Source organism: Elephantulus edwardii, unplaced genomic scaffold, assembly GCF_000299155.1.
Source record: "Elephantulus edwardii isolate Elephantulus edwardi_28Jun2011 unplaced genomic scaffold, EleEdw1.0 scaffold00008, whole genome shotgun sequence".
NCBI lineage: Eukaryota > Metazoa > Chordata > Mammalia > Macroscelidea > Macroscelididae > Elephantulus > Elephantulus edwardii.
This window is the reverse complement of record NW_006399758.1, coordinates 28,484,382-28,504,844: the sequence shown is the minus strand read 5'-3', so window position 1 is coordinate 28,504,844 and position 20,463 is coordinate 28,484,382. Positions and strand designations below refer to the sequence as shown.

The 20,463-nt window shown below is 37.4% G+C and overlaps 1 protein-coding gene across 2 annotated transcripts in view; it reads left to right on the top strand.

Annotated features, from left to right (window-relative positions):
* The first annotated feature begins 652 nt into the window (after positions 1-652).
* The window catches only part of SNX16 (sorting nexin 16), a 28,264-nt gene continuing 8,453 nt past the window's right edge, over positions 653-20,463 (top strand). The window contains exons 1-3 of one of the 2 annotated variants that reach the window (XM_006880501.1): positions 653-1,094; positions 11,156-11,242; positions 13,173-13,321. In XM_006880501.1, the coding sequence (XP_006880563.1) occupies positions 720-1,094; positions 11,156-11,242; positions 13,173-13,321 (611 nt within the window). In that variant the 5' untranslated portion in view covers positions 653-719. The remainder of the gene's footprint in view (positions 1,095-11,155; positions 11,243-13,172; positions 13,322-20,463) is intronic. The other variant, XM_006880502.1, reaches the window with a different exon arrangement.

Here is a 20,463-nt window from a genome sequence, read left to right as displayed (position 1 = left end):
GTTCTAAATACTGTTTAAGTTCCCCCAGTTTATCATAAAGCGGAATTAGTGAGACTCTAGAAGCCCTGAAGATCATCCCAACCTTTCATTATTTAATCTTATTGGATGTGTAGTTTAGTATGAAATAGGTTTTCTTTAAATAGTGCTATTCCTTTATTACCCAGTACAAACGTAGCCCTGGGTTCTATAGAATGCTAATTTAAGAGTAGTTGATATTTACCACTTAATATCCAAGCTTCAGGTTCAGATATTTTGAGTTTTGTTAATGAAAACAAAAGGTAACAGGAATAACTTGGCTCTTTGTTTTCTTCCACTTCCCAATCCTCCTACTGGTTGGTAATAAGTACTTTAAGACCATAAACTTCTTCTAGCTCTTGTATATAAATGAAATTAGGCAAAAATGAACGTTAAATAAACTCTTTGCAAGAAAACAGTGTTTTTTTAAAAATAATAATGGAAGTGTGAAGTTCTTACCTATTTTCGATGGCACAATAATATTTTGTCATTGGAGAACAAATTTGACATCTTGCTGTTGCAGAAAAGAGTAAGGATATAAAAAAGGGAATGTTTTACTTTCTTTTAGGTCATGTTCCAGATTTAAGATTAATTTTCCAATATATCTCTCTCATTTATAGACGAACTTCTCAGAACATGATGGATTGCATATTCATTCTCTGAGTGAACTGTGTGCAGGCCTTTGTCACAAAGGCCTAAAGAAGATGGCAACTCCCTATGTCCCAGTTCCTATGCCCATAGGAAATTCTGCTTCCAGCTTTACAACCAACAGAAACCAAAGAAGTTCTTCTTTTGGGAGTGTCTCAACAAGCTCAAACTCTTCCAAAGGCCAGTTAGAAGACTCAAATATGGGTAATTATAAACAGACCAGTGTGCCTGATCAAGTGGATAGCATTCCATCTGTTTGTAGCAGTCCTCTCATTAGGACTAAATTTACAGGTACAGAGTCTTCTATTGAGTACTCTGCTAGACCAAGAGAAAGTGAAGAACAAAATCCTGAAGGCGTCAGCTGGGAAGATAGACCATCTACACCTACTATCTTGGGTTATGAGGTGATGGAAGAAAGAGCTAAATTTACTGTAAGTATTAACTCTTGTGACACCAATAAAAAGTGAAATATTGGCTAACCTATCATCACCTAGGGGAGCTTTCATTGTGTTGTAGGGAGATGTATTGTCAACCTAAAGGTTGTTGGTTCAAATTCACCAGCCACCCCCAAGGAGAAAGATGAATAGTCTTCTCCTATGCACTTTACAACCTCGAAAAACCCACTGGAAGGCCAGCTGTGAGTCAGCTCTAGCTTGATAGCCGTGAGTTCTTGTTTTGAAATGTATAAACTAAGCCTACAACAAGGTGCACCTTGGAGGCAAACATGGTGAAACTTCATCTCACATACTTTGAGCATATTGTTAGAAGAAATCATTCCTTGAAGAGGGACATCATTGAAAGAAAGGAAGACCCTCAACAAGATGGATTGAAATGATGATTATTATGTATTTGGGTCCATCAGAGGTGGTGAATGGCACACGAAAGGGCAAGATTCAGAGTCCTTGTTCATAGGGTGGCTGTGAGGTGTAGTCGACTCATCAGCACACAACAGTAGGCGGCCACAAATTACCTGTGTTCCGATCTGTTGTTGATAGTGAGTGTGATTCTTAGGAAAAGAACATCATAAGGGGAAAGACAGGAGTTCAAAAAAGGAGAGAAAGACTCCCAACAAGATAAGAGTGGCAGAGTGCCTATAACAGTGAACTTGAGCATAACACAAATCATGAGGATAAGGCAAAGTTCAGGTCTATTTTTCATCGGATTGCTATTGGTCATAGGTGACTCGGAGGCAACTAATAACAAGGCTGCCATTAAAGTATCATAAGCTAGGTGACTAAAAGCATTAGAATTTTGTCATCTCACATATTTGGTGGTCAGAAGTCTGATGTCTACGTGTTAGTAGGATAAATTCCTTCTGCTAATCTGTTCGATGCCTTCTCCTAGATTCTAGTTATGACCAGCAAGTATACGACTGGCCCAAATGCCTCACTTTCTACAAGTCAGGTGTCCATAAATGTGTGGCTATATCTGTGTACTCTGTTCTTTCCTAATCTTCTATTTGTGTAGTAATGTGTTAAGTACTTAATGTGGCTTTTTGACAAGTCCTAATATTTGGTCTTGTAACTAGTGTACCCATTCTTTAGGATTGCGTTGGCTATTCCTGGCCCTTTGCATTGGGATTATATTGAATTTCTAGGTTAATCCAGAGAGAACTAACATAATTACAAAATTGAGTCTTGTTAATGTTTAGTAAACCTAATCTATTTAATTGGGTCCTTTTTTCATTTATCTTAATGGTTTATAGTTTTAAGTACAGAAGTTTTATATTTCTCAATTAGATTTGTTTTGAGGTTTGCATGTTTTAAAATATTTTTAAGTGGTTTTTCCCTGTTAATTGTTGTGTATGAACTTTGTATCTAACCGTTTTGATCCTTCAGTATTTCTTGCTGTAAATTTATGACAGGATAGGAAGAGATCCAAGAAAAAAGAAGTTTGAATAATTTACGGAGACTTGATAAAACTAGTGATGGGCTGGGAAATTGGCATAGAACTGACTTTTTTTTTTTTTTTGCAAAGTACTTTATAAATAATAAACTGGTGCCCTCATTCTTCTACCTTAATCTACATTCCTTAGGAAGATGTGAACATTAATTTTGACATAACATGGAAATGAAAGTTTATAGACTAGGGAATTTGTAGACTAAAGTTGTATATAAATATAGAGCTTTTTAAGGCACTAAAGATGAAGACAGACGCTGCACTGGTTGTACTCACTAAGTTGTGTCAAGAAATCTAGAGGACAGCCAGCTTGCCAAATGGATGGAAGAGATCAGTATTTGTTCCCATCAAAAGAAAGGTGACCCGACAGACAGAGTGCGAAATTATCGAACAATATCAGTAATATCACATGCAGGCAAGATTCTGCTGAAAATTACCCAAAAATTATTGGAGTCAACATAACTGCCACATGTGCAGGCTGGGTTTAGAAGAGGTTATGGTACTAGGGATGTTACAGCTAATGTTAGATGGATCCTGTCAGAAAACAGAATACCAGAGGAATGTCTATCTGTGCTTCATTGACTGTGCAGAGGATTTTTGACTGGATCACAACAAGTTGGCTGAGAAGAATGCGAATCCCAGAACATTTGCTTGTGCTTATATGAAATCGACATTTGGACCAAGAGGCAGTCATCAGAACAGAGCAAGGAGATACTGCATGGTTCAAAATTGGGAAAGGTGTGCACCAGAGATGTGTTCTATCTCCATACCTTTTCAATCTGTATGCAGAACAGATCATCTAGGATGCTGGGCTGTACGAGGAGGAATGTGGCATCAGGATTGGTGGAATATTCGTCAACAACCTGCATTATGCAGATAATACCACCCTGCTTGCTGAAACTGTGAAGGACCTGAAGTGCTTGCTGCAGAAGGTCAAGGACTGCAGCCTTCAGTATGGATTGAAGCTCAACATCAAGAAAACAAAGATTCTCACCACTGGGCCTATTGACATCATCAGGATGGATAGTGAAGAGATTGAGATAGTTAACAGTTTTAGTTTACTTGGCTCCACAGTCAACACTCTTGGTACCAGCAGCCAGGAAATCAAGAGAAAATTGCATTGGGAAAGTCAGCTGTGAGGGACCTCTCCAGAGTACTGAAGAGCAACAACCTCTGGTTGGAGACTAAGGTGTGCCTGATCCGGGCTGTAGTCTTCACAATTACATGCAATGCATCAGAGAGCTGGACAATGACTAGGGATGATAGAGAATTGATGCCTTTGAGCTGTGGTGCTGGAGAAGAGTATTGAATAGACCATGGACAGCTAGGGGAACAAACAGGTTAGTCCTGGAGAGGGTGAAGCCAGGCTGCTCCTTGGAGTGAAGGATTCCGAAGCTTCATCTGACATATTTTGAGCATGTTGCAAGGAGGGACCAGTTCTTGGAGAGGGACAGCACAGGAGAGGAAGACCCTCGATGAGATTGATCGATTCAGTAATTGAGGTGGGAGGAGTTGGTGGGTCAGAGACAGTGAGGTTGGCACAGGATAGATCAGGGTTTAGGGCTCTTGTACGGAGGAGGTCACTATGAGTCGCAAGTGATTCGATGGCATATAACAATAAACAACAGGGAAGAAACAAAATGAATGATGAAGCTAATCTTGTTCATTCCTTTATTGATCAGCTCATTCTCTGAATATCAGGAATTCTCTGAGTATCAGGAATTGTTCTGGGGAATAGTACAGTAATTCAAAAAAAGTAGTAAGACATAGATAAATAAGTAAAACCCTTTGATATATAATATGATGATAAATGCTATAGAGGAAAATAAATTCAGGGAAGGGATAAAAAGTTTTCCTCAGAGTTGGGATTGTGATTTTCATAGCATTTTCAGTCAAGATGTCGCAGAAAAAGATTTTTATACCAAGAGGGATGAACTTTGAATATATCTGAGGAAAGAATGCCTCAGGCAGAAGAGGCAAGAGCCAGAGGCCTCATGATTGCAAACAGAGTAAGCAAGGGAGAGAGATACAGAAGGTGCGATAACAAGGTGAGACACATAGTCCAGGTAGGAGCTTGTAGATTTCCCTAAAAACTTGGACTTTTACTCTGCATGCAGTAGAACTCTTTAAACATTTGCAGGGAAAATTAATCACTTGATGTAGCTTACTGCTTTTAAAAAACTCATTTCTGGAAGCTGCTAAATTGAGATTGTACGGGGGAAGAGTGAAAACAGGAGGCAGTTAAGACTTTGCAGTAATCTAAAATAGACACAATGATGGTTTAGACTGGGGTGGTAGGAGGAGATCCTGAAAGACAATCATATTCTGCATATATTTTAAAGGTAGAACCAACCAGTATTTTGTGATGACTTGGAAGTGCAGTGTGAACAAAGAAGAGTCAAGTGGACCACACAATTTGTGGCCTGATGAGAAACATAAAGTGGTTGTTTATTTTAGATGACAGATTTTGAGGGGAAGATCAGGAATGCCTTTGGAACGTGCTTGGTCTGAGGTTTCTGTTACTTTTAAATGGAAGAATTAAAAATTTGTATGCCTTTAGGTGTGGATATTTGTGTGTATGCATGAACCTTTATGTAAGTAAATGTCAGGCTTAGGAGAGAGGTCTAGAGGAACAAGCTTAGCCATTTTTTACTTGTAAGATAATTTTTCCTAGACATGTTCTTTTGAATTTTCTCTTTACTGAAGAAAATACTAGAACTGTTGAATCTTTTTTTTAAAAAAAAAAAAGTAAAAGTAACCAAGACTGGACTGTGCGTATAGTTGGGGAAAAGTCTTCTGCAATTAGTCATGTTTTGTTTCTTTCCCCCGGTACTAATTACATGGCTGTATTCAATTTTTGAATGAATACAGTGACTGTAACACTGGACTTGAGCTTTGTGGAGATGATGAGGCTGGCTGAGGATAGGGCAAAGTTTTTGTCTGTTGTTCATAGTCACTGAGTTATAATCAAAGGTATCTAACAACAACATTCGTTCTGTGGAACTCATCAAGTTGTAGATTTACAGTTGTTGCATACCATTGAGTCGGAACAACTCAAGCTAATTACTCCCGTGAGTTTTCAGAGACAAAATCACATTGGGGAAGATTGCCCATCCTTCTACCAGGGAGCAGCTGGTGGATTCGAGTAGCATTCCTTTGGGATTGTAGCACAGATTCTTAACACTGGGCCATCAGAGCTCATAGGTACACGCTCTCTCCCCCTCTCTCTCCCCCCTCTGTCTATAGAAAATACACTATAAGTTTTGTAATTACATACTGCATTAAAATTCTTTAGAAAATAGACTACATAAAAAGATAGTATATATACTATTTGAATACAGACAAAGAAATGATGAGCACTATCTTTAAAGTTTTAAAGGGCACTACTTAAGAACCTTCTAAAAAGATCTGCACTTTGTTTTATCTAAAAGAATGAAGGGTGTTTAGGAGCCATGCTGTAGTATAGAATTGTTAGAAGGGAAATTCATTTTTCAAAAGAGGAAAATAAAGTGCATATGGAATATTTGTCAGTAAGCCTAATTATCATATTAAATTGATCTTTATTAGTCTTTTATGAAAGTTTTGAAGTTAATTTATCTTTTTAAAAACATTAACAACTTCTAAAAGAATGGTATTTTGAAGTCTTCTTTCTGCAGACTTTAAAGGGTATCTAGATAATCTTGTTTCTTGCCTTTATGTGTTACAAAGAGAAATGACTTTTTACTTCAAAGCTACAGGATCTATTCTTACTCTTTACTGACTCTCCCTATCCAAATGTGAAAAAGAAGTCCGTAGGGAAGAAAAATTGGAAGGATGATTCTATGGTCCCTAAAGGGGTTTCGGAGAACAGCACTATTCATAAGAAATAAAAAATGAACCACACATGTGAGATCTTTGTAATTTTAAATATTCTAGAAACTATAGTTTTTAAAAAAGAAAAACTAGGTAAACATAATTTTATATTTTATTTAACATTATTTCAACATTTAATCAATATAAAACAGTTTTAATTACATAATCTTTTTTTTTTCTCCTCTAAACAACAATTTATTGTGATCAATACAGTCAAATGCCTTTGTATAGTCAATGTAACACCAATAGATATTCTTCTGGTACCCTTTACTTTCTGAAAAGCTCAATTGGATGTTGGCAGTAATGCCTCTAATGCCATGGCCTCTTCTAAACCCAGCTTGTATTTCTGGTAGTTCTCTGTCAATGTACTGTTCAAGACATTTCTGGATCATCTTCAGCAGGATTATTCTGCTTGATATTTTGATATGAGTGATATATTATGATAATTACCATACTCTGTTGGGTCACCTTTTTTTTTTTAATAGGAATAAATATGGATCTTTATCAGTCAGTTGGCCAGGTGGTTGTCCTCCAGATTTCTTGGCACAGCCTTGATAATGCACAAAATAGTCACATAGTGGATGGGTTTTTTTACTACTCTAAATGCAAAATGTTGAATGTTGTTGTTGTTGTTGTTGTTGTTTGGTATCAAGTCGATCATGACTCATGAATAACACGCCTGAACCCTAATCTGTCCTGTGCCATCCTTGCAATCCTTGATACACCCAAGGCCACAGTACTGCTACAGTCACTCCATCAGTCCATCTCCTTGAGGGTCTTCCTCTCTTTCATTGACCCTACAGCTCTGAAGCACAATGTCCTTTTCTAAGGATGGGCCTCTCCTCACAACAACATGTCCAAGGTATGTGAGATGAAGTTTTACTATCCTTTTGTTTCCAAGGAACACCCTGGTTGCCCCTTCTCCAAGACATATTTGCTCTTTTGGCCATCCATAGGATATTCAGTACTCTTCTCTGATAACACAACTTGAAGACATCAATTCTTCTGTCATCCTTAGTCTATGTCCAACTTTTTTTTTTTTTAATTAAATTTTATTAGTTTTAATGAACATTTACAGGGATTTTGGGTTTTCATTCCTTCATTGCTGCACCATTCTCTCTACCCTCCTCCCCAGTTTGTTCTTCTTCCCCGCCATCCAAATCTTATACTTCTTTTCTTACTAAGTCTTTGAAATCCAGTGACTTTACACTCATTGCACATCTCAATTTGGACTAGCCATAGAGAACCGAAAATGATTGCAGAGTCAACTACAAAAAAAGAGGTTACTCTTTCTAATAGAGTTTCACTCATTCAGCAGCTATTTATTGAGTATCTTATCTATGCCATATCCCCAAATACTTCATCAAAGCCTTCTAGGAAATGTTTCCAGGTTTTCTTATTAATATGCTTTTTAAAATGTTTTGACTTGCCTCTGCCAGATTTTTTCCATTCAGTACCAACAAGTTATGCTTAATTGCAAAAATGTAAAGTTTTTTTAGCATGGAAACTTTATTCAAACTTGAAAAGTAAACCAACATTGAACAAAATTAAAAACTTTCCTTTTTGAGTTGTGAATTAAATTATGTAAGACAAGAACCACTCGCTGCTATCAAGTCTGAATCGAACCGACCCATAATTTACCTTCCCGTGGAGGTTCTAATGTGAATGGGAGGAAGGTACCCATCTTCCAAGGAATGGCTGTAGATTCAAACTACTGGTGGATTCAGACTGGTTGAGAGACTTGGCATTTGAGTTAGCGGTGCAGCTCCAACTGTTTACACCATCAGAGCTCCCTTGCTGGAAAAGTGTGGCTATTTTTCACAGGTTCACCAAGCATATCACGTCAATTAAGAATATGAGCCATAAAGAATATTTTGGAAGTTGGTGTGTTCATTGTTAATAGTGTGCACTGAAAAAAGCACTTTGTGTCATTTTCATGCACAATATTTTACCATCTTTTATGTATGTCTTTTAATCTAAGTGATATATTATTTAAATCCTACTTTAAAAATCAAACACCATTGCCATGGAGTCGCAGTTGACCTGCCATCAGGTTTCCAGGGGTTATAAATCCCACAAAAGGTTCATCATGTCTTTAAGAGTAAATAGCTTTTATAGATGTTCATATAAAATTACTGTTGTTGTTGTTGTTGTTGTTGTTATGTGCCATCTAGTTGCCTGCAACTCATAGCGATCTATGTACAACAGCCATAAACCCTGCTCTATCTTGTACCAATTTCACTGTCTCTGACACACCTACCCCAATTACCCCAGTCACTGAATCAGTCCACCTCATAGAGGATCTTCCTCTTCTGTGCTGTCCCTCCACCCTCCCAAGCATGACGTCCTTCTCCAAGGACTGGTCCCTCTTTGCAATGTGTCCAAAGTATGTCAGACGAAGCTTCAGAATTTTTGCCTTCAAGGAGCAGCCTGATTTAACCTTCTCCAGAATGAACTTGTTCGTTTTCTTAGCAGTCATTGTATATTCAATACTCTTCTCCAACACATCACTCAAAGGCATCAATTTTCCTTCTATCCTCCTTAGTCATTGTCCAACTCTCTGATGCATAACAAGTGATTGCAAAGACCATGGCCTGTATCAGGCGCTCCTTTGTCTCCAGAGAGACACCATTGCTCTTCAGTACTTTATAGAGAGGTCCCTAACAGCAGACTTTCCCATTGCAATATGTCTTAATTTCTTGACTGCTGGTGCCAAGAATGTTGACTGTGGAGATAAGCAAACTAAAGCTGTTAACAATCTCAGTCAGTCTCTTCACCATCCATCCTGATGATGCCAGTTGGCCCAGTGATGAGAATCTTTGTTTTCTTGATATTGAGCCTCAATCCATATTGAAGGCTGCAGTCCTTAACCTTCTGTAGCAAGCGCTTCGAGTCCTCCTCAATTTCAGCAAGCAGGGTTGTGTCATCTGCATAGTGCAGATTGTGGATGGATCTTCCTCCAGTCCTGATGCCACACTTCTCATAGAGCCCAGCCCACCCCCCCCAGATAATCTGTTCTGCATATAGGTTGAAAAGGTATGGAGATAGGAACACATCCCTGGCTTACACACTTTCAAATTTTGAACCATGCAGCGTTTCCTTGCTCTGTTCTGACGACTACCTCCTGGTCCCAGTATAGGTTTCGCATTAGCATGATCAAGTGTTCTGGGATTCCCATTTTTCTTAGAGTTAGACACAGTTTGTCATGATCCACACAGTCAAATGCCTTTGCATAATCAATGAAACACAGACATTCCTCTGGTACTGCCTGCTTTCAGCCAAGATCCATCTAACATTAGCTACAATATCCCTAGTACCACAACCCCTTCTAAACCCAGCCTGGACTTCTGACAGTTTTCTGTTGATGTGCTCTTCCAGTCATTTTTGCATAATTTCTAGCAGAATCTTGCTTGCATGTGATATCAGTGCTATTGTTTGATAATTTACACACTCTGTTGGGTCACCTTTCTTTGGACTGGGAACAAATATAGATCTCTTACAGTCAGTTGTTCAAGTGGTTTTCCTCCAGATTTCTTGACACAACTTGATGGAATCTTCTTTTAATAATTCCTGGATCATGTAATATTCTTCCTAAAGCATCCTTAAATATAGCAACTCAAGGTTTAAATTTGTTCTTCAGTTCCTTGAGCTTAAATGATTAGCAAGTTCAGCACTTTTGATTTTCTGACTCCAGCTCCTTGCATGTTTCATTGTAATATTTTACTTTGTGATCCCGCGCTGCATTTTGAAATCTTCTGTTCAGCTCTTTAATATCTTGAATTCTTCCCTCTGCTTTGGCTTCCCAGTGCTCCAGTGCAATATTCAGAGTCTCTTCTGACATCCATTTTGGTCTTTTCTTCTTCCTCTGTCTTTGTAATGACCTTTTGCACTCTTCCTGGATGATACTCTTGATATCTTCCCACAACTCATCTGGTCTTTGCTAATTGATGTTCAAGGCCTCAAACCTGTTCCTGAGATGGTTCTGAAATTCAGGTGAGATAGACTCAAGGTCATATTTTTTTGTTCCTGTGGATTTGATTTAATTTTTCTTAACTTCAACTTGAACTTGCATATGAGTAGTTGGTGGTCTGTTCCACAATCAGCACCAGGCCTAGTTTTACAGCTGATACTGAGCTTCTCCAGCGGTTCTTTCCACAGATGTAATCAATCTGATTCCTATGCTTATCATCAGGTGGAATCCATGTGTATAACCTCCATTTATTTTTCTTATAAAATGTATTTCCAGTGAATATCGTTGATTGTGCAAAATTCAGTCATTCTATCTCCAGCTTCGTTTCTGTCACCGAGTCCATGTTTTCCAACTACTGATCCTGATGCATTAATATTAATGAGTGACTGGAATGCAAAAGTTGGGATATAAAATTGTTGAAGTTAAATATTTAATGCATCCCTAATAGGAAGCTTAAGTGACCCACTGGTTAAGGAGTTGTGCTGCCAGTCCAAAATTGGTTTGAATCTACCAACTTGCTCTGCAGGAGAAAGATGAGCCTCTGAAAACCTGCTGGAGGCACAACTGTGAGTTGATTCTGCCTCAGTGACAATGAGCAATAGCAACTAATAGTGAATACTCAAAAGTATCTCAGCACTAACCCTTACAGTTATATACTTAAAACAAATGTCATTAAACTAAAAATTTGAATTGCCAAGTAAGACTTTTAAAAATTTTGTTTGCATTTTTAAATATTTTTTGTTGTTTCTTCCCCCCCTTCTCTCTGCTTAGGTTTACAAAATACTAGTAAAGAAAACCCCAGAAGAAAGCTGGGTAGTTTTTAGAAGATACACTGACTTCTCTAGACTTAATGACAAAGTAAGTTTTGGTTGTTGGGTTTTTTTAAAAACTTAATGACAGAGTAAAATTTTTTTCAATCAAAAACTGACTTTACAATTTGGAATTATTATCTGTCCCTTAAAGGTGTGTCTTCTGTTAATTGTTTGAGCTCAGCTGTTTTTGTGTAGGTTTGTAGATACATGTATAGTAAGATTTTTCAAATCATGATGTGAGAATAAATGAAAAATATTTGTAGTTGTGCTACTTTTATATGGCTGTCAAACAAATGATCACAAACTTAGTAACTAAAACCAATTTATGTTTCCTTTATTGTCCCCTTGTTCCAGTTGACTCACCTGGGGTCTCACAAGGTCAAAATCAAGCTGTTGGCCCAACTTGGCACTTACTAGAGGCTCTGGGGAAGAATCATTTTCCAAGCTCATTCAGGTTGTTGGCAGAACTCATTTCCTTGAAGTTGTAGAATCAAGGTCTCTATTTCTTTACTGGCTGTCAGCCAAAGGTTGCTATTCGCTCCTGGAGATTGCTCTGGAGTCTTTCCACTTGGCTTCTTCATATTTAAAGTCATGGCATATCAAATCTTTCTTGTGATTTGAGTCTCTCTGACTTTTTCTTCTTGCATCATCCAGAAAAAAAACCTTTGTACTTTCAAAGGGCTAATGGGATAAGATTAGAGAGTTCTGCTACATTATTGGTAAGGAGTTATGCTCCTAACCCAAAGGCAAGTGTCGTATAACCTTAAAAGTTGCCTTTTCTAACCATTATATCCCCCTCTGGTCTCCAGCTACCTTAATTGCAGACACATGGTCTTGCAAATCATCAACTGTTGTGGGAATAGGTAGGATGAGAGAGATAGTGAGAGTGTGAGTGTAGAGTGCTTCCCACACTGAACAGCAAAACTTGACGGAGACTAGAGCAAATCTTTGGTGATGGTGGTGAAGAGACTGTGGAGAAACTGTGGCAAGGTTTAACAAGAGGAGCCCTAAGAGAAAGGCCACAGTTAAAATGTTTGCATTTCTTGCTAGATGATAGAAGCAAAATCTGACTGCTGAATTTCCTGTAAGATAGTAGAATTTAATCCTAACATGCAAAATGTAGAGTAGACTGAAATGTGAAACAAAAATATTATAAAAGAATATCTTTGTAACCTTGCAGTGAAATATTTCTTAGATAGGATTTTTATAAAGCACAAACCAAAGGGGGAAAATGCTCTGAAAAGTCAGTATAAAGATAGAAAATTTAATTTTAAGTTAAATTTTTTGGGTTTTGTCCAGCAAAAAAAGAAAATGAAAAGTCAAGGCCTATTCTGGCTGGAAAAATATTTGCATATTCTCAAAGAATTTTTATCTAAAATTATAAGGACTCTTAAAAATCAATAAGACAACCTGGTATTCAAAATCGGAAGACTCATAAGATTTGAATAGATAATTCCTAATATAAGATACAGAAATGTACATAAGGTAATGAAAAGATATTCAGACATCACTTGTCAACAGAGCAGTGCATCCTAACACTAATGCGTTTCTGCTACACATACACTAAAACTCAACTCATCTCACTGTCTGTTTTGACTCTTTGCGATCCTCCATCAGATTTTGAAGGCTGTAAGTTGTCGCAGGAAGAGACTTCCCATTTCTCCCTTAGTGCTGCTGGTGGATTCAAACTGCCAAAGACTTGAGACCTTTAGGTTAGCACAACTTGCTACAGACAACAGAGCTCCCTGCTCACTAGAATTGTTAACATTAAAAAGACCAGCAATGCCAGAGGTTGGCAAGGTTGATGAGCAGCTGGAATTTAGTCTCTCATAAGTAACAATCACAAAAAAAAAACACACAACTGAGCTGAATTTAATTTTTTTAACCTGTCATGAATAATTTCACATAAACAGGACAAATTTCTTTCGTAGGTTGATATAATTGAATTGAACATTGTGTTTTCTTTTCTTTTTCAGTTAAAAGAGATGTTTCCAGGCTTTCGATTAGCACTTCCACCAAAACGCTGGTTTAAAGATAATTATAATGCCGACTTCTTAGAAAATAGACAATTAGGATTGCAAGCATTTCTTCAAAATTTAGTAGCACACAAGGACATTGCTAACTGGTATGTAACAAGTCAAAACAAAATATTATAAAGCCTCCCAACAAGTAGCTTAAAGAATGAATCCAAGTGCAAAAAAAGTATAGAAGTACAATAATTTGTCTTTTCTAATAAAGTTCTACATAATATTTTCTTCTATCCGGATTTTATTTGACATTTGCTTTTTTTAAAGCATCAGCAGAGTAAAAATTCATTGTATAAATGTACAACCATTAAAATGTATAATCATTTATAACATAACAGCAGTTCTTATGGCTGTTTTACTCATCATTCAGTATCCACTGCTTAGCCCAGAGTAGGTACTTAATAACTACTTCTTAAGTAAATGGCAGGAATGTTTGTTATTCACTGCTATATTATTTATCAGGGGAAGGGGTGTGTAAGCTTGAAGCAAATGTGACAAAACTTAAAAATTACTTATTGTAAGTAGTGGGAACAAAGATTCTCACCACTGCGCCAATTGACAGCATCATGATCGATGGTAGAGATTGGATTTTTTTAACAGCTTTAGTTTGCTTGGCTCCACAATCAACACTCTTAGCACCAGCAGCCAGGAAATTAAACGAAAAATTGCATTGAGAAAGTCTGCTATCAGAGTTGCTCTCCAAAGTACTGAAGAGCAATGATGTCTGTCTGAAGACTGAGGTGTGCCTGGTACAGTCCATGGTCTTTACAATCATTTGCTATGCATCAGAGAGTTGGACAGTGATTAGGGAAGATAGAAGGAGAATTGATGCCTTTGAGCTGTGGTGTTGGAGAATAGTATTGAATATACCATGGACTGCTAAGAGAACAAACAAGTTCATCCTACAGAGGGTGAAACCAGGATGCTCCTTGGAGGCAAGGATTCTGAAGCTTTGTCTGACATGCCTTTGATATGTTGCAAGAAGGGACCAGTCCTTAGATAGAACGTCTTGCTTGGGAGGGTGGAGAGACAGCACAGGAGAGGAAGACCCTTGATGAGATTAATTGTGACTGGTGTAATGGAGGTGAGTGTGTCGGAGGCAGTGAGATTGGCACAGGATAGATCAGGGTTTGGGGCTGTTGTGCAGAGTTGCTATGAGTCCCAGGCGACTCAACGGCACATAACAAGTAGTGGGGAAGTGAGAATTGCATTTCTATCTTGTGAAGTAAAAAAAGAAGAAAGGATTAATGTTCATTCAAATCCATAGATCAGGAATAATAACTAAAACACTAATATCATCGAGCAAGCCTTTGGAGGAAATAATTTTATAGCTTTATATAAGAGGGGAGAAAAGGCTCTTACAGAAAAGAAATCAACACATACTGTCCCTTTCTGTTGTGTCTTATTGCATAAACCTTTATATCTCAGTATGTAAAATGTGGTGAGTTAAAATTTATTATGTAATTGACTGTACTTTTATTTAATTAAATAGTAAGATTCATGTAATTATAGTCATTTTGATAACCTCATAATTTTATTAAATAATAAAGTATTTGGGCTGAAAAACTCCGATGCATCTTTAATTCTTTTTAATTACTGATAACAGATCTCGTTCTCCAAGATAACCATTGCTAGAAATGATCTTGAATATTTTCTAAAACAGTGTATTTTATTGCTGTTGCTCAGTTTTTACATAAATATTTCAGAGACAGGTTCTGTGGCCAAATAAGTTGAGGAAAGGTTTCATTTTATATTCCCAAAGTATTAAAGGTTCCCAGAAGCCATGCATGAAAAAAGCTAACGTACATTGCATTTATTTATCTACTTGCTTTGGTCATAGCATAACATTAGGTATTTCAGGAATGCAGTTAGATTCAAGTCAAAAGAAGGTTCATTCTCCCCATTGCCTTTTTTTGGTTGATGCGTAACATTTTTTGGTGGTGGTGCTAAAAAAACCTTAATTGCCATTTAATTGGAATTGGTTCAGGTCTGACCCCGCAGTAGATTGCAAAGGCTACAAATTGCCCAGGAGGAAATTCCCCATCCTTGTTTGGGGGAACTGCTTGTGGATTCAAACCACTTACTTTTAAATTGGCAGCACATCTCCCTCCAGACTTCACCACTTCTTGTTGATTTATTTTATTGTGATTTTATGTGAGAGGTATCTTAATTATTGCTTTATAAAAAGAAAGATGAGAAAAGTGAAAAGATTATCACTGTTTTTATTCATTTGCCTTGTTTTTTGCTATGAAGGTTATAAAACAAACAAGAGTTTACTAATTGGTCTTGAAGTTTGTTAGGAAAAATCAGGCTTCCATTTGAACAAAAGGAAAAAGTTTAAAGTGCAGTAAAAATAGATAACAACTCTGAGAAGAGGTGATAGTGCTATTTGTATGGTAAAACAGTATTGGGAGTAGGAAGGATTTGAGAGCATTGAAGCCTTGATTGAGATTTGGGGTAATAGGATAGCTGTGAGTCAGAAAGAAATAATTAGATAATACATCTGAATGTCTTCTTGGGTGAAGATTCTAGTCATATCTTGTGCCTGGTTTGTGACAACATTGTTTGCCTTTTTCTTGGTGAGGTTCTAGAGTATTCTATACATTTTAGAGTCCCTTATCAGATAAGTCATTGCCAAGTATTTTCCCTGTCTATGGGTTTCCTTTTACCCTGTAAGAGAAATTTTTGAATGTTCGTAGGGGTTTGAATTTTAGAAGGCCCCATTCATTTATTTTCTCCTCTCAGGTGTCAGATTTTTGTTGTGTATGAAAGTCTGTTCATGCCATAGATCAGGGCATCTAGAGTTGTTCCTAGTTTTTTTTCTCTGATGAATTTTCTAGGTTTTGGTTTTACTGCTAGGTCCATGATTCATCTTGAGTTAATTTTTGTTAGGTGTGTCTTGCTTAAATTTTCTTCAAATGGTTTTCCAATTTTTGCCAACACCCTTTGTTAAAGAAGCTATCATTTCCCCACTTAACTGATTTTGTCTCTTTGTCCAAAATCAGTTGACCATAGGTAGATGAGCTGAATTCTTGGCTCTATTCCATTAATATTTTTGTCACTATACCAGTACCATGCTGTCTTGACCATCATGGCTGTGTAATAGGATTGGAGATCAGAAACTGAATGGTTTCTACCTTGTTTCTCTTTTTCAGTAGTACTTTTCTTATTCAGGATCTCTTTCTATTCCAGAGAAAGTTGGAAATTGCATTTTCTATCTCATTGAAAAGTGGAATTAGTATCTATACTGGAATTGCATTAAACTTGTTAATTGCTTTTTGTAGAATTGTCCTTTTCACATTATTGAGTCTTCCTGTCCATGAACATACATTCTTCCATTTCTGTCTTTTGTTGTTTCTTGCAGTAAGGTTTTGTCATTTAGTTGTTTTGTGTTTCTAGTTAGATTTGTTCCTAAGTATTTCATCTTGTGATTAGCTCTTTTAATTTGTGTTGTTTTTCTTAGCTCTTTTTCTCTGTTCTTTTTGTTCCTGTAGAGAAATCCAACTGATTTTTTTTTATATTGACCTTGTGTCCTGCTACTCTGCTGAATTGATAGAATATGTCCAACAGTTTTCTGCTGAATCTTTTAGAGTTTTCTTGGTACAGTCTCTATATGCAGATGTTATATTAGCTGCTTATGGGAATTGTTTTATCTCCTCTTTTCCAAATTGAATGCCTCTTATTTCCTTCTCTTGTTGCTATCAAAAAGACTTCCAATATCATATTGAAATAGGAGTAGTGATAGTGAACAGCCTTGCCTTGCATTATTCCTGTTCTCAAGTGCAATGTTTTATAATCTTTCTCCATTAAGAGAGAGATGTTGGTGGGCTCTTGGTTTTGTGTATATAATTTTCACTATATTGAGTAAATTCCTTTCTGTTCCTATTTTGAGTGTTTTAATCAGAAGCGGTATTGTCAAAGGCTTTTTCTGCATCCATTGATAGATGTTTCTTGTTCTCTGCTTTATTAATGTGATGAATTATATTGGTTGTTTTGCTTATTTTGAACCACCCTTACATACCTATTATGAATCCTATTTGGTCATGATGAATATTTTTTATATACTATTAGATTCAATTGGCCAGGATTTTGTTGAAGATTTTTGTGTCTATGTTCATGAACGATAGTGGCTATACTTTTCTATTTTGGTAGTGTCTTTGATATCAAGGATATGTTTGCTTCATACAATAATTCTGGAATTATTCAGTCTTTTTCTGTTTTCTGAAATACTTTATGTTGAACTGGGGATTTTGTTGTTGGAAGTTTTTCAGTTTCTTATTTTATGATGGGTCTGTCAGATAGTCTACTTCAGGCTGTGTCTAAGTTTTTGTTCATTTCCTCTAGTGCAGATTTGTTTGTGTATAATATCTCGTGCTAAAGATTATCCGGAAACAACTGGAACAGTACATTGACAAAGAACTACCAGAAATACAAGCTGGGTTTAGAACAGATCATGGTACTAGAGAGACATTATCACCAATGTCAGATTTTGGCATAAAGCAGAATGTATCAGAAGAATGTCTTGTCTGTGTTTCATCCACTATGCAAAGTCATTTGCCTGTGTGGATCACAACAAATTGTGGCTAACCTTGAAGAAAATGGGAATCCCAGAACACTTAATTGTGCTTACATGAAACCTATACTTGGACCAGGAAGCAGTCCTTAAAATGGAGCACCACTGCATGGTTCAAAATCAGAAAAGGGATGCATCCTGTCTTGATGCCTTTTCAGTCTGTATGCAGAATAGATTACCTGGGAGGCTGGGCTTTATAAGGAAGAATGTGGCATCAAGGATAGAGGAAAACTCATCAACAGTGTACATTATGCAGATGACACAACCTTGCTTGCTGAAACTGAGGAGGACTTGAAGCATTTGCTCCAGAAGGTCAATGACTGTAATCTTCCAATAGGGATTGAAGCTCAACATCAAGAAGACAAAGATTCTCACCACTGGGCCAATTGGCAGCACCATGATAGACGGAGAAGAGATTGAGGTTGTTAACAATTATAACTTGCTCGGCTCCACAAGCAACACTCTTGGCACCAACAGTCAGGAAATCTAAAGGCAAATTGCACTGAGAAAATATCTTGTCAGGGATCTCTCCAAAGTAGAGAAGCAACTGATCCATGCCATGGTCTTTGCAGTTACTTGCTGTGCATCAGAGAGCTGTACAGTGACTAAGGATGACAGAAGAATGGATGCCTTTGCATCGTTGTGCTGGAGAAGAGTCTTGAACATACTACAGACAGCCAAGAAAACAAATAGGTCTTTCTTGGAGAGTGTGAAATCAAGTTTCCTCTTGGAGGCTAGGATTTTGAAGCTCTATCTCACATACATGTTATGAGGTAGGCAGTCCTTGGAGAAGGACATCATGTTCTGAAGGGTCATCAAAGGAGAGGAAGACCCTGAATGAGATGGATTGACTGAGTGACTGTGACCCTAGGGGTCAGGCGTATCAGAGATGATGAGGTTGGCTCATGATAGGGCATGGTTTGGAGCCATTGTTCATAAGATTCTTAATCATGAGTCATAGTTGTAGGCACATAATGATGCCTGTCTTCTGCTCTCATGGTTTATCCTGAAAAATCGGCACTTAATTTTATTTGCTCTCCTTTTTAGGTTACTCTTCCTTTTCCTCTAGCTCTTTTCAAAATTCTCTTTGATTCCATCAAATTTGACTGTGATATGCATTGGTGGTTTTTTTCTTGTTGTAGGGTTTTTTATGGTTGTGTGTGTGTGTGTGTGTGTGTGTGTGTGTGTGTGTTTTCTTTTAAAGTATATTTTATATGAAGCTTGCTCTACTTCTTGAATATATATTTTTCTCATTCTTCACAGTACCAGGAAAGTTTTCTTCTAGTAATTCTTCCACAATTTTTTCAGTGCCCTTTTTATTTCTCTTACAGTTCTGGAACTCTATTTATGCAAATGTTATTCCTCTTGATGATGTCCCACATTTTTCTTAGCTTTCTGTGTTTTCTTTCCTTTTTGATTCTGCTTTTTGCTCTAGCATCTTCTGTTTTGCTGATTCTGTGCTCCATCTCGTCAATTCTGCTTTTTTGAGCTCCAGCATGTTGACAGCTTCTGAGACACTCTTCCTAACATTCTGGATTGCTGTTTCTTGGTTTATTAGGGTTTCCTATGCCTCATTGGTTTCATCTACATTATCTTGAATTCCTTTTGTAAGTTCATTTTGGCTTTTATTTGTATCACCCTGTAATTCTTGGGTTTTTTAAGCCATCAAAAATACTTGACCATTGTTCTTTTGAATTCTGTGGCAGTAAGTTAAACCAGGCTTTCTAACTTTTAAGAAATACATTGATTCTGTGTTTTGTTCACTTTTGGGGGAAGATATCTGTTTTGGTTTTGTGTTTCCATGTCATTACTGTGATAGAATTTTTCTTGCCTGGGATCCTAGGAGGTCCTGGGTCTGGTGGCTCTGGCTAGGGGAGCTCACTGCTCCAGAGGAGAGGGGAGGGCAGCTTGTTCTGCCTGAAGACCCTCTCTTGTCACTGGGCTCACAGGAAGATGTGCCTCAGTTGCAGAGATCAACCCTTGAGGGACAATTTACTCTGCCCATATTCTTTCCTGTCTTGGTCTGTAGCAAAATTTGCTGTGGCTGAGGAGCCCACTGGAAAGAGAACTAGCTCTGCCTCTGTTCCTGGGCTGGCAAGAAAGTTTACTGTGGTTGGGAAGCCCACAGTGAAGTGAACTGGCTCTACTTCTGTCCCAGAGTTGGCTGGGAAGTTGGGTCTGGCTGGGAAGCTCACCTGGAGGAGAGTTTGCCCTGCATCTGTTTCTTCTGGCCCTAAAGTGTAGTTTGCTGTTGGGTAGGGAACCCACTGGGAAAGGAAACTCACTGTGCATCTGTCCCAGGACTCCTAATGCTTTTAAAAATTACATACTCCGGAAATAGCTTTCCAACCCTTAATACTGTTACTTCTGTTAAAAATTACAAGTTCTCAAAGTATCAATGGCTAAATTACTTCCCTGTTCTACCATCAGTGTTATTGTGTACAACAAAGATTTTAAATGCCTCCGCAGTATAAATTCAGTGTATTTGGTTCACATGGTAATTCTGTCAGACAAAATAAAAACAAAACTTGACTGTAATTTTAAAAGGTAGAGGAGGAAAAAGGTGATTTTGTTCTTTATTATCTAGAAGAAAAATAAGAAATCAGTCCAAGAAAAAAAAAATACATACCTGATTCCCTTTGTGAGAACTGTTTTTGTTTTGGGTTT